Here is a 27,212-nt window from a genome sequence, read left to right as displayed (position 1 = left end):
TATTAACAGTGACAAAATGAGGTAAAATGTGACTCTTGATAAGGGATTATGTAGAACCACTTGAAGCATATTTGTTTTTCAGGCTGCCTTAGGGATCGCACACCTGATTGTCATGGCCATGGAGAAAGAAGGTTTATCAGTGGAGCAAGCCATAAAGAAGATATGGTTGGTTGACTCGAAAGGATTAATAGTTAAGGTAAGAGTTTGTCATTGTTAACCAGGTACAGAATTTTAATCAATATGCCATTCTGGATTCCCATCTCTAAGACGACTACTGTTTCCATCTACCCCGTCCCCAACACTGTGTTAAAAGAGTGGTTAGGGCAGCCTGGCTTGCCGCAGTCCATGGGATTGCAGAGAGTCGGACATGGCTGAGTGACTGAACGACAACAGTTACACACAAATGACCATGTTACACAGTAATGTGGATATTCTGCTGAATAAAGGAGACAACCGTGGCTCAGCTTTTGTGTCCATCTGTGATGTGAGGAGACTTCCGACAGCTCCGTGGTCTGTCCACGTGAATTAGCTTCATGTCCAAGTGAAGCAGTTTGAGGCTGATACAGGTGGAGCCCTTAGGTCTAGCTCCTTTCACTAAAGGCTGTCTGTCAGATTACACACTAACTGGGAAAAAAGGGAGGGAAAACCATGAAATAGCTACTATTTTACCTGGCACTTTCTCTCAGCCAGAGTCTTGGAGAGTTTGGATGGTAATTCCTGAGAAGGGCTTTAATAAATGCGCTGGATTCCAAGGTAGCTCAGTGCCAGTGCAGGAAACATGGGTTCAGTCTCTGGGTCAGGAAGATCCCCTGAAGTAGGAAACGGCAATCTGCTCCATATGCTTGCCTGGGAAATCCCATGGTCAGAGGAGCCTGGCAGGCTACAGTCTGTGGGATCGCGAAGAGTAGGACATGACTGAGCACGCGTGTGGTCCAGTGTTATTGTCCCTGAGGTGGTCTCCCAGCCTTAATAGAGACACTAGTACCCGCTTCATAGGGTTATTGTGAGAACCCAAGTAAGAATACAGGTACGTAGGTTACAGTGACAGTAACTAATGACACAGTTACAAGGTGTTACTACTACACCTGTCATCTGTGCACATCACTCACTCTTCCTTAAACTGCTAGAGAAAATACTTGTAAATCCCCCTTCCACATGAAGGTGAATTAAAAAAAAAAAAAGAAAAACAGTGATAAGCAGTGTCTCCAGGCCCTGAATATAGAAACATGTGAATATGTAGAAACTTTCTGGAAAGCTGTTTTATGTGTATCCAGAATCTTTAAAAATGTATGCTTCTTATCCAACAGTTTCCATTCTGTGAATCTTTACCATAGAGATACAGATGTGTCAGTGTATGCGTAAGGCTGTTGTCTCAGCATTATTTATAATTATGAGATGTTTCAGTAAACATTAATTAAGAGAGTGATAGGTTGTTCAGTTGCTCAGTCGTGTCCAACTCGTTGCAACCCCAAGCCCTGCAGCTGCCAGGCTCCTCTGTCCATGGGATTCTCCAGGAAAGAATATTGGAGTGGGTTGCCATTCCCATCTCCAGGGGATCTTCCTGACTCAGGGATTAAACCCAGGTCTTCTGCATTGCAGGCGGATTCTTTACCATCTGAGCCACCATGGAAGTCCACAGTGATAGGTTACACTTACCTAAATAAAGGATACTGTAACATGAATTGGGTAGTAGCCACATAGGTGTAATATACAGGCTTAAAGTTATTTTCATGGCTTAGTCAGTAAAGAATCTTCCTGCAATTCAGGAGACCCAGGTTCAATTCCTAGGTTGGGAAGATCCCCTAGAGAAGGAAACGGCAACCCACTCCAGTATTCTTGCCTGGAAAATCCATGGACAGAGGAGCCTGGTGGGCCACAGTCCATGGGGTTGCAAGAGTCGGACACGACTTAGCGACTAAACCACCACCACCAAAGTTATTTTCAAAGAACTATAAATAGCATTAAATGATTAATTATTTAATATTAGGTGAAAATAGGAAAATGTCTTACTACATGACATATTACATGATATTTTGCTTTAAAATTTGAGTTGCATATAAAAATCATAGAAATGGATCAAATACATATTACTTTAAAACTGATTTTAGCACTTTTCTACATATTCCAAATTCTCCTGAGTACTTATTTTTCTTTAAATCTAGAAAAATGTTCATTTTTAAAAAGATTTAAGAGAAGTTTTGTTTCAAATGAAACAAAAATATGGTTCATAACTTTTTGTAGCAAATGAGTATCTAAAAAGCTGTGAAATAAGACTGAAAGTACCTTTACAACATCTCCTGAGGACCAAATGATAGTCATTTTATTAACAATAAATGACAGTGTAATTGTTTTTAGTATACAGGAAATAGTTTTACATTTCTTGGCTTAAAAATTGCTATTGCTTTTTAAAAAATCAGCATAATTGTAAGAAACTGTACACTGTGGCCATATGATGTATCCTGTCACAAAATAAGAACGTTTGCTGAGTGAAGTCATCTGTGGCTCGGGCTTTGTGCTTATTGTGGGGACACGGTAAGGCCTTTAATCTCAGGAGGCTCCCAGCCTCATGGGAAAAACTCAGACAAGCCAAGAGTTACAACTCCATGTGACAGTGTTATAGAAATATGTGCTTGGTGCCAGGGGTGCACAGGAGATGGTGCTCCCGCCACACCAGAGAATCACGGGGAGGCTGAGGATGGTTCCAAAGCAAGGTGTCTCTCCAGCTGAGTTTGAAAAGAAGAGTTAGGAGTTGATCTAGAGTCTCCATGGACACCTTCAGCTTCTTACATGCAAAGCTGAAACAAGAGAAGTTGAATGGCAGACTCACTCTGAGGTCCTGGTTGAAGTTACGAATGATGTCTTCCACCTGTCTGCTATCTTCAGAGCCCTGCTAGTGTCGAGTATTGGCAACAAGTATATTATTAATAAATGAATTAATGACTGAGTGCCTTCTGGACAGAATAAGAGCATTTGCAAAAGAAATTATTTTGAGAAAAATACTTAGGATTAAGACTGAAAGGAATAGAGTGACAGGTGATGAAGGCTCTTCTAAATCCTGAACTTGAGCGGTTTTCAGGCTCTTGTCGCTGACGGCATCGCGGAGGGATTGACTGAAACGAGGTGAGGCTGAGGAAAGGAAATTAGGTACAAAACCATTGCATTAATATAGATCAAAGGTAATTGGGGCCTGAAATAAAGCAGTAAGTGAAAGATGTTTGATTCGGTAGGTATGTAGGAAATAGGATTGGCATACTTCGTAACCAGTTAAATACGGAGGGAGGGTTAGAGCAGAGAAAGGAATCTAGCAGGACGCCTTGGGTGTCTGTGTAAGTGATGTGGCCACTGCTGTTTGTTTGTTTGTTTAAAAAGGAGTAAAGAACAGGCCCGTTTAAGGGAAAGATAATGAGATCTGTTTTGGACATAGCAAGGTAAAGGTGTCTGTGGAGACCTCAGATAGAGATGTCCCCTTGGCAGTTGAAGAGACAAGACGGATGCTCAGAAAAAGGATTTGGACTCCCAGAGATGGAGATTTGGAGGTAATCCACATATATATAGTGGGAGCCATGGGAAAAGCTATACACACTGTGCTATACTTCGGGGTGCAATACATTCAAGAATCAAAAAGGTAAAAGCCAATGATTGTGATTTCTAATGACATTTTAACGAGAAATCTTCCTAAAAATACATAAATTCTAGCATCTCAAGTAATTTTAACAGACTTACTGAACTGAGACTCCAAATTCCATAGATTACAATACTTAGAATAACGGATTATAGCATGACTAGTATTTGGAATAACTGTGAAATTGTTGCCTAGACCTAATTCGTCACTCTTATTTCATGTGTTTTACTTGCCAAAGTAAAGAACTGCATATATTCTCCTTGCCAAGATAAATAAAGTTATGTTTAAAAAGACTGTTACATGTTTAATAGTTTTGCACTATTTAATATGAGAAGCATATGAGGCTTCAATTCACTGTTTTTTCTTTCATGTTCTTAAACAGTCAGAATTACTATGTTGATTTTTGTGGCAAAACTAGTAAATCTTAGAATAATTACTAAATTAGTATAATCTAGCTCTCAATTTTATATGATCTTTCTGTGCTTGTTATCCTTTATCCTTAGCATTTTTACAACCTCTCTTGAGAGCCAATTATAATCATTTCATTAATTTCATTAACTTACAATGCAGTTGTTTATAATATATAAAAATTATCTTAATGTGTTAAATAAAAATTTGTATAAGTCAAACTCCTTCAGTTTTTAAAGACATAAAACCAAGAACTAAAAACTATCACTGTGAAGTTAGTGCATTTATGGAGTTTATCATCATCAGACTAGATAATATTATTCTAACTTGTTTTCTGCTTTCATTTTCAGCATGACATCTATGGTATTTTCTGTCTTTTATTTCACATCCATATATGTTCAATAATATCAGCATTTTAAGTAATTCATCAATATCAGTAAGGTTGATTGAAATGAATTATTTGGTCACTGATAATATTCAGATAGTTTTAGTATCTTACAGCAAGAAACAGTTGACATATCTATTTAGCCAGCTAATAGTAGTATATTGTAATATTAACAAACCAATATTTTCTTTAAAATAAATCATTCCAAAATAAAATTAGACGGAGAATAAATACAGTAAAGAAAGGATAAAAGAGGAGCATTGCCAGCATGACTAGGATTTGTATTTCACAGTGATAATTTGGGCCATTTTTTAGAGAGGACAAGAAATCACAAAACCTTTTTAGGAAGGACAAGAAATCTCAAAACAAACCAATCCAGACTTAATTTCTCCCTTAAATAAATACATTTGACTTTCACTAATGAGCCAAATTAGAGCTAAGGCAGAAATCTCAAAAATAAAAAATGGAGTGTTAATAGATATCATGAAGGATAAACTTCATCTTACCCAGAATAGGACTATAGTATTTTGTTTTTATTTTCTTTTGCTCTAGTTTACATAATTCTGTTTTCAATTTTTGAAACAATTTTTTATTTATAGTTATTTCTTTTAGTTCAATGTTTGGTTCCTATAAGGAAGAGGTAGTGAGTAAAAGTATTTTATATGCTACAAGGGTAGATTTGACAATATAGTTATTTCCTCCCTGAGAGTTTAATTTTTAGGTCTAGAACTTGAAGCTCCACGCTGTTTAGAAAAGTTTTCCTTTTCCTTGTGATCTTCTCGGAATTTTAGCCTGTGATACTTTCACCACCTTGAATGATGGTTCATATACTTCATACATGGTGGTTTAATAACTCCTAAGAAACACTGAAGCTTGGTGGAAAGGATCCGGCTTGCTTTCTCCCTCCCTCTTCTCCATGTCTTCTAGAGTATGATCAATGTATATGTATGTATTAAACAGAGCAGAGGGAGAAGATTATATGCATGAGTCTTGCAGACAGTCAGAAAATTATGGATTTTTAACAATTATTGATTTTCAACAATGCACAATTAAATACTTTTAAATTACTCAATTAAATATATTTGGAGTTATCCACTTAGTATCTTCAGTTATGGTCACCCTGCACCCCTGTTTTACTCTCTAACATGGAATGCTTTTGTCACATCATTCATCTTCTTTTAATCTGTTCTGAGATGATGAAGCCCAGCTCTGAGCTCTTTAGCAAATTCACACACTTACACTGCAACTGGAATATTACTGATAGTGTGCTAGGAAGGTTCTGTCTTCAGATAAAGAGGCGGCCAGATTCAACTCTGAAAAACTAATGACAACAGTATCAGGCCAGTAAAATGGGGCAGGTTGTCTAAGCAGGCATGGATTCAAGAGTTCTGGTACCTGTGCATAGGAAGGAATACATATTTATCCGTGGCAGTGTACAATTAACTTTTTATACCTCCTGGGAAATGAAATGCTAACTCAAAATCTGGACAGTGTTTGCTACCTTCCTCCCCCAGGCCCCACCAGCACATAGGTGCTTTTGAAAAAGATAGTTGTTCAGTCTGGTTGTATCTTCTATACTAAGAATCAGCACAAAACAAGGCGGGTGGGCGGAGACCAAAGAGATAATGATATTTGAAGGAAATTCCTAGATATTCATAGTACATTTGGTATAAGTAGAGACTCCTAAAAAAAAAAAAAAGAAACACCATAGAATTTGAGGTTCAGTTCAGTCACTCAGTCGTGTCCAACTCTTTGCGACTATGAATCGCAGCACACCAGGCCTCCCTGTCCATCACCATCTCCCGGAGTTCACCCAAACTCATGTCCATCGAGTCCGTGATGCCATCCAGCCATCTCATCCTCTGTCGTCCCTTTCTCCTCCTGCCCCCAATCCCTCCCAGCATCAGAGTCTTTTCCAATGAGTCAACTCTTCGCATGAGGTGGCCAAAGTCCTGGAGTTTCAGCTTCAGCATCAGTCCTTCCAGTGAACACCCAGAGTACTTGAGAGAAAAACTGGCAAATGCAGGCAAAAAGCATTTCAGCAAGGGTTCCTGAAAAGGGAGACTGAACAGAAAAAAAATCTATATCTACCTCCAGCTGAAGTATTTGGCATAAAGAAGGTATATTCCAAATTGCATTTTGAAAAGAGGAGAAAAGTGAGCCATTGGTACAGAAAAACAGAAGTCCAAAGGTAAAGACTTTTGCCTGAATATTACAGATCCAGAGAAGGTCCCATTCCAGCAATTTTTTAATCTAAACCAGATCAGCTCATCAGCTTTCAAAATTGTATAGAAAATACTTGGGAGACCTTTATTTTTGTCTTTTGATTTTTCTGTTCTTGGCAAATTGAGCCCTTTGGTGATGATGGTATGCATGATTCCTGGCCTTCTTTCAGTGTTCCCTCTGCATTCCTAAGTCCCCACTAAGAATTATGTCTTTGGGGGTGAGGCTGTAGGTAATTTATGTTTCTTGCTAGACAGATGTTTTCTGGCCAAGCTCTGGCTTTAGTGGCCCGGAGCTGCCAGTGCTGTTGTGATGATTAATAAAGTAAGATGTTCACGATAAGAGCATAAGCATACATCTTTTCCTATAATGTTTATCAGTCTTCATCATGATTTGTTTCTCATTCCAGGAAACTTAGGGGGTTTAAGCCTTATTAAATACTTTTCATGGTATCTCATGAAATATCCAAGAGAGCAGTACTAGAAATCTGTGCTAGAAAATAATGTAAAATTATTTTATAGCATTCTTTCATTAGAACTCCATATTATCTTTTAAAAAATGCTTCTGGTAAACATCTGATAAACCCTTCAGTGCAGTGATGCTCAAAACTGGCTAATCACTCAAATCATCTGAGAAGTTTGAAAAAAAAAAAAAATACACACAGGTGCCAGGGCCTCATCCTGGACTTGAATTAAAATATCTGGCAGCAGGCCTTAGGAATCTAATTTTCCTCAGGTGTGTCTGGCACTCAGTTGGCTTTGTAAAGCCCAGATCATGTTCGTTTTCATTACACTGTCATCATCACCAAACCAAACCATTTTCTAGATGGAGAAACCAGCATCCATGGAAGTACCAAAGGTCTTGCCCAAGGTCATGAGTGAATGGAAGGGCCTAAGGAGGCCTAAGGAGGGAGCCCGAGTCCCATGTTCTATCTCCAGCATTTGTAGATGGCATTTTCTGGGGAGGTTTTCTTTATTTTTTTAATATTATTAAAGCTTTTGGAAGTAACATAAATGTATTTGCTCTTAGCTGTTAGAATGGACTCCGCTACTAGTATATTTATTCATGTCCCTAAGCCAAAAATTTATCACAATTTATATCGGTTTATTTTGACCAGTTAATAGCTGTGAGAACAATGTTGTAAAATACATTTAAAGCATTTTTAATTTGCTCTTTGGGATAATCTGAGACAGTACGCTGAGGAAAATATTTTGAATTACTGAACTAAAAAATGGGGATTATGTTACTCACTCACAACATCTTTTAAATTCATTTCATATTATGGATTTGTAGGTCCACATTCAATATAAACAGACTAGACCCTCTTCTTTTATTTATAGCTTACTTGTAGCAGTGGTACCATTCATATTGTATGAGGTTGAATGTAGTTATTGCAGCTGCCCATATCATTTCTAAGACTTTTACTCTCATGCTGCTTTTATTTTCTCATGTAGAAGCCTACCTCTTGGCTTGGTAATATAATGAAAATGAGTTGTTGTTCAGTCGCTTAGTCATGTCTGACTCTTTTCATCTCCATGGTCTGTAGTACCCCAGGCTTCCCTGTCCTTCACCATCTCCCAGAGCTTGCTCAAACTCATGTCCATTGAGTTGATGATGCCATCCAACCATCATCCTGTGTCATCCCCTTTTCCTCCTGCCTTCAATCTTTCCCAGCTTCAGGAGCTTTTCCAATGAGTCGGCTCTTCACATCAGGTGGCCAAAGTATTGGAGCTTCAGCATCAGTCCTTCCAGTGAACGCTCAGGAATGATTTCCCTTAAGATTGATTGGTTTGATCTCCTTGCAGTCCAAGAGACTCTCAAAAGTCTTCTCCAGCACCGCGTTCAAAAGTGTCAATTCTTCGGCACTCAGCTTTCTTTATGAAAATGAATAGGTGTTCATTTTTATGTGATCATATGCAAATTTATCTAAAGCTGTATACCAGAAGAAGTTTGGATATGTTCTCATTGGCATGTTGTTTGTCAGCAGCTAAATGGTCAAGAGTGGGTTGTTTCCTGACTCAGCTTCAGTAAGCCCTCTCTGTGGCTCCTCATTCTTATGTTTCTCTCTGCGGGCCATGGTGTTTTACCATGGATTGTGTGGAATCTTACTGTTTTGTGAGCAGAAGCATTTTTTAGAATAAACAAATCAGGGACACATTCACCTCTAAAAACAATTTTTAGTACTTCCTATTCTGTTAATAATTCTGAACATCTTATACATGTCTTTTCCTCACAATCCTTTTGGTCGGGGTTCTGCTTTCTATTCCAAAGTAAATCACAGAAAAAGATTAATTATCATATTTTACTGTTATTAAAGAAGAAAAGGTGATACTAGAATGCACTAATATAACATGGAAGGAAAGATCTAGGATGTATGGTAATTCCTTTAACCATATTCTGCATTGGTTATTCCTTTGTTGGAATATATTTGCTTGATACTTAAACCTGGTCAGGTGGAAACCAAAAGGCCAAGAGGCAAAGCCCTGAGGTTCATTCAGTCTTCTCTAAGAGATACACTTATTATCAGCAGCCCTCAAGATTACATAACACCAGGTTGAGATGACTACGGTTGTTTTGGAGTAGGTGAATAGTTATCCTGAGATTTTTTTTTCTCTGTTAGAGAACCTAACAGAGGTTCTGACAATATGTATCCTGAAAAGCAAATCTCTAAACCTTTGAAGCAGTAAGCACCAGACTGAAGCTTGATTTATACTAACTAGCTAAACTAACATAATATGATGTTTTGCTAGTTTCTGGTGTATAGCAAAGTGATTCAGTTATACACATAACTATTCTTTCTCAGATTATTTTCCTATGTAGGTTGATAATAGCCTTTTAAAGCAAGAATATTGAACCAGGAGTAACAATTTGCATACAATCTGACATATATCATTTGAAAAGTGTTTTCTCTAGAACTAGACAGTGTTGTATTACTGGAAAGACTGAGTTTTAGCACCTGCTTCAGGCAAGCTGCATACTGTCTTGGAGCCTCTGTTTCTTCATGCAAAAACCTAATTATATTTGCCCTACTTTTCAAATTGTTGAGGGGGTCAAATGAAATATGTGAAGATAACTTATAAGCTATAAAGTACCATATAAAGTTGCTGCTGCTCCTGCTAAGTCACTTCAGTCGTGGCTGACTCTGTGTGACCCCATAGATGGCAGCCCACCAGGCTCCCCCGTCCCTGGGATTCTCCAGGCAAGAACACTAGGGTGGGTTGCCATTTCCTTCTCCAATGCATGAAAGTGAAAAGTGAAAGTGAAGTCGCTCAGTTGTGTCCGACTCTTCACGACCCCATGGACTGCAGCCTTCCAGGCTCCTCCGTCCATGGGATTTTCTAGGCAAGAGTACTGGAGTGGGTTGCCATTGCCTTCTCCAACCATATAAAATTAGGTACTGATTTATTATGTAGTCAAAATCTTCAAAATTTATAGGTAGAGTATTATTATAATTTAAAAGTCAAGTTTAATAAGTGTGTGTGTGCCAGGTCACTTCAGTAGTGTCAGACTCTGTGCAACCCTGTGGACTGTAGCTTGCCAGGCTCCAATGTCCATGGGATTCTCCAGGCAAGAATACTGGAGTGGATTGCCATGCTCTCTTCCGAGGGATATTCCCACCCCAGGGATTGAACCTGTGCCTCTTAGGTCTCCTGCATTGGCAGATGGGTTCTTTACCACTAGCACCACCTGTTGTTTTTACAATTTAAAAGTCAAGTTTTAATAAGTAGCACACTTAATTTAACTGTTTCTTCCTGTGACTAAAAAACTATTTCATCACTCATTCTTTAATGAAAGCTTCCCTGGTGGCTCAGACTAAAGAATCTGCCTACAATGCAGGAGACCAGGGTTCAGTCCCTGGGTTGGGAAGATCCCCAGGAGAAGGGAACAGCTACCCACTACAGTATTCTTGCCTGGAGAATTTCAAGGACAGAGGAGCCTGGTAGGGTACAGTCCATGGAGTCACAAAGAGTTTGACATGATGAGTGACTAACTATTTCATTGAAGTAAGGAAAATGAATAATAGGTAAAGGAAGAGAATTCTAATTGAGCAGATATTATCCCTGGTCATAGAAGTGTAGCTGAGAATTTCATCTTCAGATCTACTAATTATGTGGAAAGATACAGTACTGAAAGAGCAGGGGGAAAATAAAAGAAGCAGATTTTTAGATAACATTCCCTACCCCCATCCTAAGTTCCTTTTTATAGCTGAGATATTATAATTAGATGTTTCTTAGATAATACATGGTGGAGAAGGCGATGGCACCCCTCTCTAGTACTCTTGCCTGGAAAATCCCATGGACAGAGGAGCCTGATAGGCTGCAGTCCATGGGGTCTCGAAGAGTCGGACACGACTGAGCAACTTCACTTTCACTTTTCACTTTCATGCACTGGAGAAGGAAACGGCAACCCACTCCAGTGTTCTTGCCTGGAGAATCCCAGGGACGGGGGAGCCTGGTGTGCTGCCGTCTATGGGGTCACACAGAGTTGGACACGACTGAAGCGACTTAGCAGCAGCAACAGATAATACATGGTACAACTATGATCAAAACATTACAAAATAAAAGCACATGAAGCTAATGCTTATTCAGAACATCACAGTACTACATAAATATGGCATCAAGTTCCATTCTTAGTGAGTGGTCTGTAAAGGATTTATGCAACCACTAAAGGCCTTTCTGCACTCTAAGACACAGCTTCGTCAACACAAATCATATCTTCTAATAAACAGTATCTTTATTTAAATGATATTTTGCATTGCCATTTGTTAACGTTCGTTTCTTACAAAATTAAATATTAAATAATAGTTAAATAAGGGAAAGACTTTATTTTGTTCACTGTTACACCCTCATTGCCTGGAGCATTATCTGAAATATAAATCTTTGTGACAAGAATCAATGAAATAATTCTCTGATAATCGGAGAGGAGACTTTAAGAACAGCTGGAAGACATACTACATAAACCTATTAAGTATAAATTCTGCTAATATGTGTAATACTCTGAAACTTCCTTGACTCTCATACACTTAGCAGATTTATCATTTCTTCCTATTTGCTCCACTTAGGGACGTGCTGCCTTAACACAGGAGAAAGAGGAATTTGCCCATGAACATAAAGAAATGAAGAACCTCGAAGCTATCGTTCAAGATATAAAACCAACTGCCCTCATTGGTGAGCTTTGGCTTCCTCCCTCTCCTGTAAACCCTGTCCCCACCCCATGTGGGCCTGATTTGTTTCCTTACAGTTAATTTTTTAAAAATTACTTATTGATTGATCTTATTTTTGGCTGCACTGGGTCTTTGTTGCTGTGTGAGGGCTCTCTCTAGTAGTGGTTGCTACTCCTGTTGCAGTGCGTGGGATTCTCACCAAGGTAGCTTTACTTGTTGTGGAGCAAAGGCTGTAGGCCACGTGGTCCTTCAGTAGCGGTGGTCCACGGGCTTAGTTGCCGCATGGCGTGTGGGCTCCTCCCAGACCAGGGATAGAACTCATGACCCCTGCACTGGCAGGCGGGATTCCTGTCCACTGTACCACCAGGGAAGTCCTCTTGCTGATAATTTTTGAGACATTCTTTAGCTTTTTGAAATTCTGGTCTTTGGAATTCCACAAACAAAGTCACCTATTCCCTGAAGCAGCAGTGCCCCCTAGACGCCTAGATTTGTAAATTCAGTGCCCCCTTGTTAATGTTACCGATGATGCCAGCTTAGGGGGGTGGTTCCCTCTGCTAACTCTTGTCAACCTGGCACATCCAGCACTTTGCCAGGCCAGTTGTTCCAAACAGACAGTGGCTCTCAAGTGGGGGCAATTTTGCCCCGTTAAGAAACATTTGGCAATGTCTGGAGACATTTTTGTTGTCACAGCTGGAGGGAGAAGGTCAGGGCTGCCAACATCATTGGGTGGAGACGAAGGGTCGCTGTTCCACTTCCTCCGACGCCCAGGAAAGCACCCCTGCCCCCAACGAGGAATTGTCCAGCCCAGAATGCTCATGGGGCCAAGGTTAAGAAAGACTGAAAACAGGGACTGTAATTTCATGTCTTTATATCTTCTCCATAGCAGACGACATGGTAGTTTCCATACTGCATGCGCACAGAAAGATGTTTAGTGTGGACGAATTTGTTGTGGTTGGAAAAAAAATCTCAAAGTTTTGAAGCTTTATATGCTTCATTTTGTGTGTATATAATGCCAGCCCTTACTTGGTCGTACATTCCATTTCTAGAAGCTCCCGTGCAACAATAGATGACGATATTGAGAATAAGGATGAGAACCCTAATAAAAACAAGTATTTACTCCTTGACAGTAACTATAGTAAACCTTCATTGTTGTGTTTCTATAAAATGTGTTCTATCAGGAATCTTACTGTTTAAAATCTTCATGATGCTAATTGCTTTGTCTGTTCAGATTCTTTCAATGAGTCATACTTCAGTTCTGTCATTGTATGGGATGATTGACTTAAGTGTTAGCACTGAATTATAAAACATGGTTACTTGGTAGCCTCAGACACTGAAATAAACTTCTAGAATTGTTTACAGGGAGATAATATATATTAGATACATCTATTTTCCAATAAAAATGCCTACTATCAGAATTCCTAGTGATTGGTCATTAAATCTATTCATGAGCCGAATATTAAAACTGTTTTTTTTTCATAGATAACTATAAACTTAAAGGCTATTGGCACTAACGTACATCTCTTTTGTCATTTTCATACAAATATTCTATATTGCTTAGGGTATATTACAGAATGACCTGACGTGTCTCATTGTTTGGTGGGGCGGGGGGTGGCATTGGATTAAATAACCGATGATGGTCCTGTTAACTGGATTCTTGTTTCTGTGTTAGGAGTTGCTGCGATTGGTGGTGCGTTCTCAGAACAAATTATCAAAGACATGGCAGCCTTCAATGAACGGCCCATTATTTTTGCCTTGAGTAATCCAACTAGTAAAGCAGAATGTACTGCAGAGCAGTGCTATAAACTGACCAAGGTAAAGGAAAAAAAAACACGTAACTGACATTTTAATAGTCAAATTGTAATTCTTTATAGGGAAGCCCAGGGTATCTAAGGTGCCTGCCGGTTAACCTTAAAACATTTTACAACCAACAGTGAAGGAGAAGTGAACAGGTTGGGAAAGATAAGAACCATATCATTTTTTAGAGTGTCATATAAATCCTGTTCTTCAATAAAACAGAATAAACTTTGTAATGTTTTATTGATGATTTTCCTTAAGTGCTTTGGAAGTATCTAAGATCTAAACATAAAAGTTAAAGAGGAAAATGCTTGATCCTAGATGCTTATTAAAAAACTTTTAACTAGCTATTCGTAAACACTGAGGCATACAGTATAAAACCACAGCCTTATTTTTACTTTGCTGACTGCTCCTGGGTTTGGATTTTGATGCTGTGGCTGGAGCATTTGGGCAGTTATTTTGACATCCAGCCAGGTTAGTATAGGCATGCTTACAGCTTCAATACATAACTGTTTCCAAAACATGTGACTTTCATACTCTGTGTTTATTAATATGTACTTGACCAGTATATTGCCAAGAGCTCCTTTTCCCCTTCAAAGACTGAAAATGTCATTGCGACAAAATAAAGGTTGAGTCACACATATCTAACACTTTTTATTTGTAAATAAATATAAAATGAACTAGAAAAGATAAACAAGACAGAGCTATAGCACTCTGCATAAATTAAACTCGATGCATAAATAAACCTGGATGGCCTTACTTCTTTAATATTGTATCCTTAAATGCTTATTACTAGAATTTAATGAAATTTTGCAGAGGAGCTACTCCATTTTTTATTTCTCTTCTTTGGGATGGCATCAGTGCCCTAAATAATTTAAATTTTTATCCCATCTCTAGATTAGGGAATTTGCCTCACATAACTCAGTCCTCAAATCCTTAAAGAAAAAAAAAAAACCAATAACAAAATCTTAGCATGGTGCATTACACAATATGCATGTAATAAATAAGTGCTTAAGTATTTATTTTGTTTTGGCATATTTCAGTAGGCCTCAAAAGCTGATAGATTCAACGATAGTAGATGTAAACAAAATTAGCCAAATTTATATAGTTGTGTTTTTAAGTTTGAATGTGTCTGGTATAAATGACCTAAACTCATGATTTTGCCTAATGCTCTTTGTTGCTATACATAAAATTAAAAGTCATTTTGAAGCTGAAAACACTGGTTCAGCCAGAGGATTACAGAACGAGAAACAGGCTGCCTGTTGCTGGGTATCTCTACTGCTGCAGGCACAGGTGAAAAGTTATTAGGAAAGGTTCAAAATACAAAATGCAAAAAGATTCTTGAATGCTAAAAAATGATAATTATACCAAAATGGTATGGAGAGTTTTCCTTCTCCATATTGACAGTCTATATCGATGAGAATATTTAGCCATTATTTACTTAATACCATGGGCTTCCCAGGTGGCTCAGTGGTAAAGAATCCATGTGCAATGCAGGAAAGGTGGGTTCGATCCCTGAGTCGGGAAAATCCCCTGGAGAAGGAAATGGGAACCCACTCCAGTGTTCTTGCCTGGAGAATCCCATGGACAGAGGAGCCTGGTGGGCTACAGTCCATAGCATCACAAAGAATTGGACATGACTGAGTACACACATAATATCTGTAAAATGCAATGATTGTAGAGTGATAAGCAGGAGAAAGAGTGAAGGACAGGAGAGCAATAAGCAAGTGTGTATATAACGTTGCAGGTCTCTTTCTCAAATATAATTTTCAAGGATATATATCAATTATGTATGTAAATGATAATTCAGTTACATTAGAGATTTGCTTGTAATAGAACATTTTATCTCCTAGTCAGAGCTGACAGTATCAGACTTGTCTGAAAACAAAACCTACTTTTGTGAAAAATACGACAAGTGTCTGATAAACATCTGGATGAGAATTTCTTTTTTTTTTCCTCATCTATTTTCCTCTTTTTATACTCCAAATAAGGTTGATTTGTATTATACTTTACCTTTACAGAAAAAGTGAAGTGAAGTAAAGTGATGTCGCTCTCGTGTCCAACTCTTTCCGACCCCTTGGACTGTAGCCTACCAGGCTCCTCCGTCTATGGGATTTTCTAGGCAAGAATACTGGAGTGGATTGCCATTTCCTTCTCCAGGAGATCTTCCCGACCCAGGAATTGAACCCAGGTCTCCTACATTGTAGGCAGATGCTTTACCATCTGAACAAGTTAATATAATATCATAATGGATTTAGACTCTAGGTGTAAGAGGGATGAAATTTATAATTCAGTCTATTTCCATTTAAACTGTACTTTGGGGATTTGGAAAAGGAAATGGCAGCCCACTCCAGTACTCTTGCCTGGAAAATCCCATGGATGGAGGAGCCTGGTGGGCTACAGTCCATGGGGTTGCAAAGAGTCGGACACAGCTGAGTGACTTCACGTTCATGTTGGGGATTTAGTGCTGTTTATGCTTTTCAAGGGCATTTCTTAGACTGTGATGCTTATTTGTTAAGGGTTTCCTATCCCTGTTTTCGAGGACTGAGTAGTTTCATCTGTGTCGCCTCCCAGATCACACAGATGCCCCCTTGCTCTGACTGGCAGTCTGGAATCTAGCCCCTGACAGGCCCTAAGTTCATGCTGTCTTAAAACTTGTAAATACGAGGTTCCTTAAAAACATGAGAAAATATTGGGTTGGTCAAAAAGTTTGTTTGCGTTTTTCCATATGAACTTTTTGGCCAACCCAATATTAAGACCAGGGGAAAAAAATATAAAGACAGTTTTTTACAATTATTGATAACTTATTCTTATTTGCTAATCCTGCTTGTGCTAGTGAATTTTTTTTCCTGTGGGACCTTCCTGATAATTCTTTACAATATATAAAGTTTCTCCCAATGATTACATGAAAGTGTGTTGACCCCTAAACTCTTAACCTACAAGGTCAGCCTTTCTAAGACTCAAACCCCAACCCATCACTTTTGTCTTCAAAAGCCTATAAGTGGAAGCCTCTAGGCTAGCGATGGTTGATGGCCCTGTGTGTTGGACCACCGCCAACAACAGGGGGTGGTCTTGGGGTCTCCTGTACTTTTTTATGCTTCTCCTTGGAGTAGAGAGGAAGATAGAGAAAAGAAATAAGCACCCACTTCAGAACTTACCACCAACATCATGAGAGCTTGCTCATTCACACTTACTAGGGAGTCAATGAAAAATTAGACCTCTTTCTAAATACTAAATACTTGCACTATTCTCTTAGGATCCATCTGTTTGAAGACACCCGGCCTCTTTTCACAGTTGTGTGTCTGTCTTGCAGGGTCGCGCCATTTTTGCCAGCGGCAGTCCTTTTGATCCCGTTACCCTTCCGAGTGGAAAGACTCTTTATCCTGGCCAAGGCAACAATTCCTACGTGTTCCCTGGAGTTGCTCTTGGTGTCGTGGCGTGTGGACTGAGGCATATCACGGATAAGATTTTTCTCACCACTGCTGAGGTACTGTAAAATACTGTCTCTCTGTCAAGGCTGTGAAATCTCAAATCAGCTCCTTGTAGGCTATCTGCTGTTTTATTTAGTATCTCAGCTCACTCCCTAGAAGGTGTAAAGTCCGAGGATCAAATCTTTCCCCCAGGGGAGTAAGGGGTGGGTTGTAAGTTCACAGTGAGTCACTAGTAAGCATTGTTCTTCTCTAGCCAGGAGAAAGACTGTGTTCTGATCCCTTAAAAGGGACCTTTTTTAAATTGATGTACAATATTATATAAATTACAGGTGTACAACATAATGATCCACAATTTTCAACGGTTCTAATCCATCCGTGCCTGTTATAAAATATTGGCTGTATTCCCGTGCTGTACAGTATGTCCTTGTAGCTTGTTTTATACACAGTAGTTTGTGCCCCTTAATCCTCTGGCCCTGTCTCGCCACTCCTCCTCCCCTCTCCCCACCAGTCCCCGCTGGTCGGTTGTCTGTACCCATGAGTCTGCTGCTGCTTTGTGGTGTTCACTGTTTTGTTGCATTTTTTAGGTTCCACGTATAAGTGACATCATACGACATGTATCTTTCTTTGCCTGACTTATTTCACATAGCATAATGTCCTTCAAGGCTGTCTCTGTTGCTGCAGGTGGCAAATTTTCCCTTCTTTTGTGGCTGAGTAGTTTCCCGTTATATGTACATACCACGTCGTCTTGAGCCGTTCGTCCTGATGGACACTTACGTTGCATCCATATCATGGCAGTTGTAAATAACGCTGCTCTGAACATAGGGACACGTGTATTTTTTCAAAGTATAGCTTTGTCTGGATATGTATACACACACACTCTGAAGTAGAATTTCTGGGTCATATGGTAGTTCTAATCTTAGTTTGAGAAACCTTCAAACTATTTTCCACAGTGGCTGTACCAGTTTGCATTCCCATTAACAGAGTTCAGTAGAAGGAACTTAAAAAAAATCTGCAAATTTTGATCAAGTTCTGTGACAAAAATGAGACGATTAAAATTTTTGTTTCCAAATCATGAAATAAGATTTGGAGAATCCTCTATGGAGAAGATTTCTATGGAGAACCTTCCTAAATGATGACATGTTGATGATTTGAAATGAAAGTCTGATTTGGTATAGTGAAGAAATGTTTATCATTCGCGGTTCAGTGCAGAATAGAGCAACCACTCTAGTATTTCAGCTAGGAAGAAATTAAAAGAGAGAGTTTGGTGTTTGTAAAGTCATTAAAAGGACAGAAGCAGGTTCTTCTGTGGGCCTTCAAGAAAGATTCACAGAATGCCACACAGCAGACCCAATAAGGGCGCTGTGTTACACTGCTGTTTGGCACTCTGAAGGATCCAAAATTTCGCCTTTGTTATTTAGTCGCTACGTTGTGTCTGACTCTTTTGCAACGCCATGGACTGTAGCCTGCCAGGCTCCTCTGTGCATGGGATTTCCCAGGCAAAAATATTGGAGTGTGTTGCCGTTTTCTTCTCGAAGGGATCTTCCTGACCCAGGGATCAAACCTGCTTCTCCTGCATTAGCAGGTTGATTCTTTATCAGTGAGCTACCAGGGAAGCCAAAAATTCAGCCTTACTTACAGGCTAGCAAGTCAGCCTGCCACAGATTCACAGATGACGGCAAAGGACACAGAACTCCCAGGTCAGAGATAGAGGAATTTATTACTTGTGGCACAAGAGATAATGGGAACCTCAGGCTCCCATCAGTTTCCCTTGCCTCCCATCAGTTTCCCTTCTTTCCCAAGCTTCGGGAGGATGACACAGTGGTTGGACCTTCATTTGTGAAATCATGAGCTTGTGATAATCAGAGTGTTCATCTGGTTGATACTTTTGAGGAGGATGCAATTCATGGGGAGAAATTTAAGCGAGTTTCTTCTCTTAAAATTAACCCACTGCACAACATGCAAACTGAACCGAACCACATCCAAACTGATTAACGTTCTCATGATTTCATCACACATACAGGCTTTTCTCTCCAATGCGAAAGATATGCATGTTATTGGCGTGGTCTCAAGGAGCCTAATCCCAGGGTTTCGCACTTGTCATTCCGTGAGAACAGATGTCTGTCAGCCCTCCTGCCGGTTTCTTTTTCCTCACTGCACGATGGCTATGGTTTCAGAGCTTCTCTGACTCAAAACGCCGTGTTAAACATAAGTAGATGTCTACTTACTGAGAGCTTTCAAAGTTGTTCTTACATTAAGGAAAATGTAGTCATTGTCTTTTATAGCAGCCACATCAGAAGAAGAAAGATGATCTTTATGGCTGCCAGTGATTTCTTTCCTAAATAACTCCAGCACCCTCTAGTGACAGATTTCTAGCCAGTGATCTCTCGGGTTGAATCTTTTGGCCTTTTCATCACTTTCTTCTTAGGCATCACGTAATATTTCTGGTTTTTATGCCACATCAGTGCTTTCTTTGTGTCCCCTTCAAGTCCCTTTAAATAGAGTACAGTAGCTTTACAGCGCTGTTTTAGTCTTTGCCGTACAGCAAAGTGAGTCAGCCACGTGCATGCACGGGTCCTCTCTTTTCTGGATTTCCTCCTCTTTCAGATCACCGCAGAGCATTCCCTGTGCTATCCAGTGGTTACCTATTGACTAAGCTGCTTCCCAAAATTCATGTTCTTTTGTTCTCATTTTTGTCTTTTAATTTCTGCTTTCAGAGATCTCACTCGTTCTCTCATTTCCATTGCCGTCATTCTGAAAGGGGCCAAATATGTGTATCTTTGTTCTTATCTTTTACCACATCTCCTGTGACCCAGTGGGTATTTCCACCAAAATGCCCTGCTGTTTCTTTCAATACAGATGTGAAAAACCGTCTTTCGTCTCTCCTCACCCTCAATATCCGCATTGCTGTTTGTGACACCCACTTTGTAAGCAGGCTCCGAAGCTTGGAAGACTGCCCTTCTTTTTATCCTCCCTAATCCTAAAGCCTTGAAATATACCACGCCTAGGATCAGCCATGGGACTGCTCTATGTCTTGCCCTGAAATGATTCCTTCTCCACTGGTCTAAACCTGTCTTCAGGTCGTGGCTTAAGTCCTGCCTCATGCTTGGCTCTTTCTGAGACCGCTCTGAATTATTTTTATCTTTCTCCTTAGCCATGACTGTTTTTAGCAAACTCTTTGATATTTCATTTGATTCCTTGTTGTATTACGCTTTCGAGTGCTTCACATATCAAACAGTCAAGTCTTGCCTTGTAAGTAAATCATACGTGATATTCTGTAAAAACAGAAAGTCTCCCATACTCATCTTTCAGAAGACCGGTAGCACCTAACACCATGCTAAAACACCTAGCCGAAGCTTACTAAATACTTATTCAATTAAATAAAACTAGTCAGTAGTATTTATCAGCGAGAATACAATACCACAGACACGCCTCTTCTTGTTCAGTGGCTAAGTCTTGTCTGACTCTTTGCGACCCCTTGGACTGCAGCACGCCAGGCTTCCCTATCTCCCGAAGCTTAATCAAACTCATGTCCATTGAGTTGGTGATGCCATCCAACTATCTCATCCTCTGCCATCTCCTCCTCCTCCCGCCTTCAATCTTTGCCAGCATCAGGGTCTTTTCCAGTGAGTTGGTTCTTATCATCTGGCCAAAGAATTGGAGCTTCAGCTTCAGCATCAGTCCGTCAATGAATATTCGGGGTTGATTTCCTTCAGGATTGACTGTTTTGATTTCTTTGCTATCCAAGGGATTCTCAAGAGTCTTCTCCAGCACCATGATTCAAAAGCATCAGTTCTTTGGTGCTCAGCCTTCCTTGTGGTCCAACCCTCACATCTGTAAATGACTACTGGAAAAACTATAACTTTGACTAAATGGCTCTCTGTCTGTAAAGTAATGTCTCTGCTTTTGAATGCACTGTCTAGGTTTGTCATAGATTTTCTTCCAAGGAGCAAGCGTCTTTTAATTTCATGGCTGTAGTCACTGCCTGCAGTGATTTTGGAGCCCAGGAAAATAACGTCTGTCACTGTTGCCATTTTTTCACCATGAGGTGATGGGAGCAGATGCCATGATCTTGTCTTTCTGAATGCTGAGTTTTAAGCGAGCTTTTTCACTGTCCTTTTTGATTCTTATTGAGATGCTCTTTAGTTCTTCTTCACTTTCTGTCATTACAGTGGTATCACTCTATGTGAGGTTGTTGATATTTTTCCTGCAATCTTGATTCCAGCTTGTGATTCATCCAGCCTGGCATTTCTCATGATGCACTCTGCATATAAGTTAAGTAAGCAGGGTGACAATATACAGCCTTGACGTACTCCTTTTCCAGTTTTGAACCTGTCTGTTGTTCCATGTCCGGTTCTAACTGTTGCTTCTTGACCTGCATGCAGGTTTCTCAGGAGGCAGGTCAGGTGGTCTGGTATTCCCATCTCTTTAAGAATTTTCTGCAGCCTCTAAAATGCCCCCAAAGAAGAATGCTCTTGTCTCTGTTTTGTAGTTAACAAAAGTAGCATGGAGGAGATCTCAGTGAATGTTTTGTTTGGCTACCACAAATCTAGTAACTGTTAGGATTATTGTCAAATGCTAGTTGGCTCTCTTATGGAACTAGAAATCCCATGGATTGGCACCAATCCCAAAGACTATTGCTGCACATTTTTATATCACAAAGAGATTTTTGGCTTTCTTGGTCCTCTGGACAGTCTCTTGGGCTTAGAGTGTTCAGGGTCAGCGATGCAGACTCCCCAGTAGTCTGCAGAGCAGCCTGAAACAGTCTCCTGTCTCCGGTTCACATCTGGCAGGCAGAGCTGGTCCTCCTGCCGTCACACCCCTCCTCCTAAATCACCTTCCCCACCCTCTCTAGTGTCTGCCCAGATGACTGTAGAGGGGATCTCCCTGACCACAGCACCTGGAGGAGACTTTGATTCATGTAAGTCACTGGATAACTGAAAACCCAGCTAATTTTAATATTCATATAATGCTATCTAAGGTATAATCCAAAGTCAAAATTTATCAGTTATTTATAAAAGACCTTTATAACTTGCAGAGTGCTCTTTCCATATGCAGGAACATCTCAGCCTCTCTGTGTCTTTTCTGGCAGTGGTGTTTTGAAGAGCACAGGCCAGTTGTTTTTTGCAGTGTTCCTCATGGTTTAATTCAAGTTATGTGGCTATAGGATTTGGTTTAGTTGGCCCAATAATCATATCCTTCTTGGTGCGTCATATCAAAAAGCTCATGATGTCAATTTGTCTCATTTGTAAGCTATTTTATTGGGGTATGATTGACAAAAAGCCACAAATCTTTCACCTTGAGTTTAGAGATAAGTATACACCTTTGAAGCCATCACCGCAGTCCATACCATAAACAAATATATTCCCTCCAGAAGCTTTTCCCACCCTCTTTATTACGTGTATGTGTGTGTGTCTGTGTGATAAGAACATACAATGTAAACTATCTACCCTTGTAGCACATTTTTATGTCTACGCTGTTTCCTTTAGAAATAGGGAGTGTGTGGGCACAGCCCATGCTGAAACTGGCTAGATGGTTCACATGATGCAAAATCTGGGTGAAATTAACATCCTACTTGCAGTGTGACTCGGAGATAGCTTTCTGTCTCCTGCTCTGCCTCCTGTGTAAGAATACCTGAGCTGGGAGTGAGGCATGGCCAGCCTCTCCCCTCTGCTTTCAGGCCCTTTCCTTTCACTTCTCTCATCATCCTCTGAATTTCCTTACTCCTCTGCCCCCGGTGCTCTAGTGCATCGGGTCAGAAAGCTGCCAGCATTTCATGGTGCAGTAGAAGAGGAACTGAGTTAGAAGGAAACCCAGATGCCCATCACCATCTTTTCCACTGATTATCTTCTCCCACCAGTCTCCACACACACTCGCATACACACACCAGTCTCTAAGCCTCTCTGAGCTCCATTTTCCACTGAGAAAGGGAGACTGCAAGTGCCTGTGGCGTTCATGTGGTCTGCTTTTATCTGTAACGGTATTCACCATTTTCCTCACAACTACTACGTTGTATGATATGAAGTTTTTTTTTTTTTTTTTTTTTTTTTTTTTTTTTTTTTTTAGGTCATAGCTCAGCAAGTATCAGATGAACACCTGGAGGAGGGCCGGCTTTATCCTCCTTTGGACACCATTAGAGATGTTTCTCTGAAAATTGCAGAAAAGGTAAAACCACTGTGGTTCAAGTCTCATTGTTTTTCCTTCCTTCTATGGCTAAGTGTGCACATTTAGACAGTAAACCGGTAGTAAAAATGCACTCCCTTGAAATATCTGTGTCAGAAGTCAGAGAAATGAGGCATGGTGCCCTGACAGAGCGTAGGAAGTGTATTGGATCCTTTGGCATGGGTTGAATCTTTAGTTCCCCTACCCTTCTTTTTCTCTCCCAGAATTGAAGTAATTCATCAGGCTTTCATTTCAGCTAAGCTTCCCCAACTTCACCCTTTTTTGTTTGGTATTTTTCACAGAACACTATGATAGTCACCACAATATTGCAAGTATGATAGAGTGACGTTTAGGCCTTTAACCACCCAAGTCTCTGTGATATGTGACATCTTAAAAATCACAGTTGATTAAATTGGGCAGGAAGCAAAACAGTGAGAATGGAGAACTCAAAGCTGTTGAGGTGGCAGATGAACTCTTCAAGGAGCTAGTCAAGAAGAACCTTAATTTTCTGTAACTAAGATGAGAGAGAAATGGACTTTTTTGTAGGGTGGTTGTATTCATCTGCTAGGGCTGCCATAATAAACTGCCACCAGCTGAGTGACTTACATAACAGAAATTTACTTTCTCACAGTTCTGGAAGCCGGAAATCTAAGATGAAAGGGGCCTGGCAGGTCCAGTTTCTTTGGAGGCCTCTCCTTGGTTTGTTGATGACCACCTTCTCACTGGGTCCTCTTGTGGCCGGCCTTGTGTGTGTGCCCATCCTTGGGGTCTCTCTGTGTGTCCATATTTTCCATTTTTATAAGAACACCAGTCAGCTTAGGTTAGGACTCACCCAAACAGTCTGATTTTAACTTAATTATCTCTCTAAAGGCCTTGTCTCCAAATGCAGTCCCAGTCTGAGGTACTGGAGGTTAAGGCATCAACACTTTGGGGTAGCATACTTCAGCCTACAATAGTAGTCATATGTTGAAACTAGACTTTCTCAACCTCAGCCCTGTGCACATGGCTCTTTGTGCACTGGGTAACTCTTTGTTGTGGGGGCTGTCTCGGGGATTATGGATGGTTTAGCAGCATCCCTGGTCCTTATTCACCAGACGCCAGTAGCCTCTGCAACAGATGTGACAACTGAAAATGTCTCCAGACATTGCCAAACGTCTGCTTGGAGGCAGAATTGCTCCTGGCTGAAAGTAAAAATTTATTAGCAAATTTATCAAAACAATCCCGCTTAGGATTCATACGTCATTATTTATCTTGTTGATTGAAAGTAGGTGCTTCAAAAACCAAGTAATCCTTCAAAAAAAAAAAAAAAAAAACCTTTAAATAATTCTGCTTGATTATCTATTCATGGAAGAGTATGCTTGTAGTTTGTCCTGATTTGTCTCTACTAGTTTTAAACTCTAATAGTTTGGATTATTAATACATGGAACATCACATTGTCATGTTAAGTTCCTTTTGAAGATTTCGGTAAAAAGGAGTACCATATGATCAGAGGAGAAAGTAAGATGATGAAAGCCAGCAGTAGAGTACAAAAGACTCAGACATTTCTCCAGGCAAGAAGACTGGAGTGGGTGGCCATTCCCTTCTCCAGGAGGTTTCCCAACCCAGGGATTGGACCTGGGTCTCCTGCATCACAGGCAGATTCTTTACTGGCTGAGCCATCAAGGAAGCCCAAATTAACATGCTCCTAATTTCTCCTAATTTGTATCTACTAGTTTTAAACTCTCAGTAGTTTGAATTATTAACACACCAAACATCACGTTGTCATTTTAAGTTCCCTTTTAAGATTTCAGTGAAAAGGAGTAGCATATGATCGGAGGAGAAAATAAGACGATGAAGGACAGCACTCAGTTATCACACCTATAAAGAGAAAGAAAAAAGCTGAGTGCATAAACAGAAGTTGGGAAACCAGGACAAAGAATCAGCTTCAGAGAGGAAGATGGTATAGTAGACTGAAGGTTGCCGTATCCATGGTACATTCAGATGTACGATTCTAACAAGAAGATGGTGATGACTGAAACTTAAAGAGAGGCCGGATGTAAAGCCGGGGGATCATTTATATGTGGTAGCAGGGGAAGCTCTCAAGGTAGTTGAGGTCACCAAGAGAGCAAGTGGAAACGAAAAAAAACTGAGGCTAGAACATAGTTCATTATTCTGACCAGAGAGAGAAGAAAGAAACCAGTTAAAAAGAAGAGGCTCAGAACTGAGCTGCTTGTCAGAAATTAGAGAAGACACCGTTTCAGGATGGGGGTGGAAGTTATGAGTGATGGAACCAAATCCCAGTGATAAGAACAGAGGAAGACATTTATTTAGTGCTTAGGAAGCTTTCAGAAACTTTTACAAACACAATCACAGTCCCACAAGAAGTTGAGAAGTCGGGGAGAATTAGGAAAGCAACAATATATAAGCCACTCTCCAGAAAGTCTGGCATTGACAAGGAGGAGAGAGTGAATATTTCACTGATGGAGAGCATTGTGAATACAGTGTGTCCTGGGAGCAGAAAGAGGAATGGATTGGCACAGAGTCTGTGTCGGGAATGAAACAGAACATTTTATTATAAAAGTGATACAGCCATTGCAGAACAGGCACAGGGGAACTTTTTGGGGTGATGGAAATGTTCTGAAACTGGATGCAGTAACAGTTGCCTAACACTGAATTTACAGAGGTAATTGGATTGTATGCTTGAAATGGTTGAATTTTGTCGTCAGTGAGTTGTAACTTAAGAATATCTGTTAAAACATAGTAATACCATCTCATAGGCACTCTGGAAAGTGGAAAATACCTGATATTCTACTTTTCTAATGCAAGTATTGTCATCATTTATTTTGGTGTGTTTGCAGTCTTTTTTCATTGGGTTGCTTTCTTTTCTAACCTCATTATAATAAGATATAAGCATGTATTCATATACTTTGATCCCTATTTTTTATAAGCATTTATCCATAATATAGCACAGTCTTTTTTTTAACTGTATTAATTTTTTTACTTTACAATACTGTATTGGTTTTGCCATACATCAACATGAATCCACCACGGGTGTACTCGTGTTCCCAATCCTGAACCCCCCTCCCACCTCCCTCCCCATACCATCTCTCTGGGTCATCCCTTTTCACCAGCCCCAAGCATCCTGTATCCTGCATCGAACCTAGACTGGCGATTTGTTTCTTATATGATATTATACATGTTTCAATGCCATTCTCCCAAATCATCCCACCCTCTCCCTCTCCCACAGAGTCTTTATAACTTTAATTTTTCAGAAATGCATAATTTTACATTGAGAAGAGATAGTTAATCATTCTAATATTATTCAAAATTACACTTATTCAAATAAGTCTGTCATACAAACAGCTCTTTAAGGATTGCATTCTTAAAAAACTAGAGTGAATTAAAGAGCACATGTGGAGTGATTAATTTTGACAGTGGAATCTGTTTTTCTCAACACAGGGAAGGAGAGAATGCCAAGACATGGAGGAGATAGTTTGAGATGATGAAAAGAGAACTTGAGATAGTTTTCTCTGATTAGTTGGAATTTTCTCAGCAAAGTGAAGAGAATCAAATTGATACTTGATGGGAAGGGAAGGTTGAAATTGACTTGAGAGAAGTTTTTTGTGTGTTTGTTTTTGAGTTTTAAAGAATAAAAGCATCCTGTGTAACCATGTGGGCCCAAGTAAGGTCAGGAAAAGTGTGACGTGTCAGACGACAGCTATGAAAGGAGAGAGACAGTGCTGAGGACCACCCTGGCCAGGGACTAGAATGGGGACTGTGACAGAAAGACATGGAGACGAGGTTCTGTGACACCAGTGAGGCAGGGGCCGCGGAGACTGCCCCCGGAGCCCCACAGATCAGGGTGAGAGTCGCCTTAACTGTGGGATGAAAAAAGAGATTCTGTAGGAGGCTGAGCTCAGAATCGAGACTGCTCAAAGTGCAGGATATCTGAGTTCAAACTCAGTGGGCTATTTAAGGTATTGAGTTCAAGTTATCTATCAGTCAGGTCATTTCAAGCCTTTTAAGACTGACTCATCTGAGAAATTC

At 40.0% G+C, this 27,212-nt stretch overlaps 1 protein-coding gene across 1 annotated transcript in view; it reads left to right on the top strand.

Moving 5' to 3' along the window:
* ME1 (malic enzyme 1) overlaps positions 1-27,212 on the top strand; it is a 209,496-nt gene that overhangs the window by 179,858 nt on the left and 2,426 nt on the right. Inside the window, exons 9-13 of the mRNA XM_040238953.1 lie at positions 83-196; positions 11,701-11,806; positions 13,472-13,614; positions 16,910-17,083; positions 23,091-23,189. Coding sequence (XP_040094887.1) covers positions 83-196; positions 11,701-11,806; positions 13,472-13,614; positions 16,910-17,083; positions 23,091-23,189 — 636 coding nt within the window. The remainder of the gene's footprint in view (positions 1-82; positions 197-11,700; positions 11,807-13,471; positions 13,615-16,909; positions 17,084-23,090; positions 23,190-27,212) is intronic.

Source organism: Oryx dammah, unplaced genomic scaffold (assembly GCF_014754425.2).
Source record: "Oryx dammah isolate SB20612 unplaced genomic scaffold, SCBI_Odam_1.1 HiC_scaffold_4, whole genome shotgun sequence".
Classification (NCBI taxonomy): Eukaryota; Metazoa; Chordata; class Mammalia; order Artiodactyla; family Bovidae; genus Oryx; species Oryx dammah.
The sequence above is the reverse complement of the archived record's forward strand: the minus strand, read 5'-3'. Positions and strand labels throughout refer to the sequence as shown.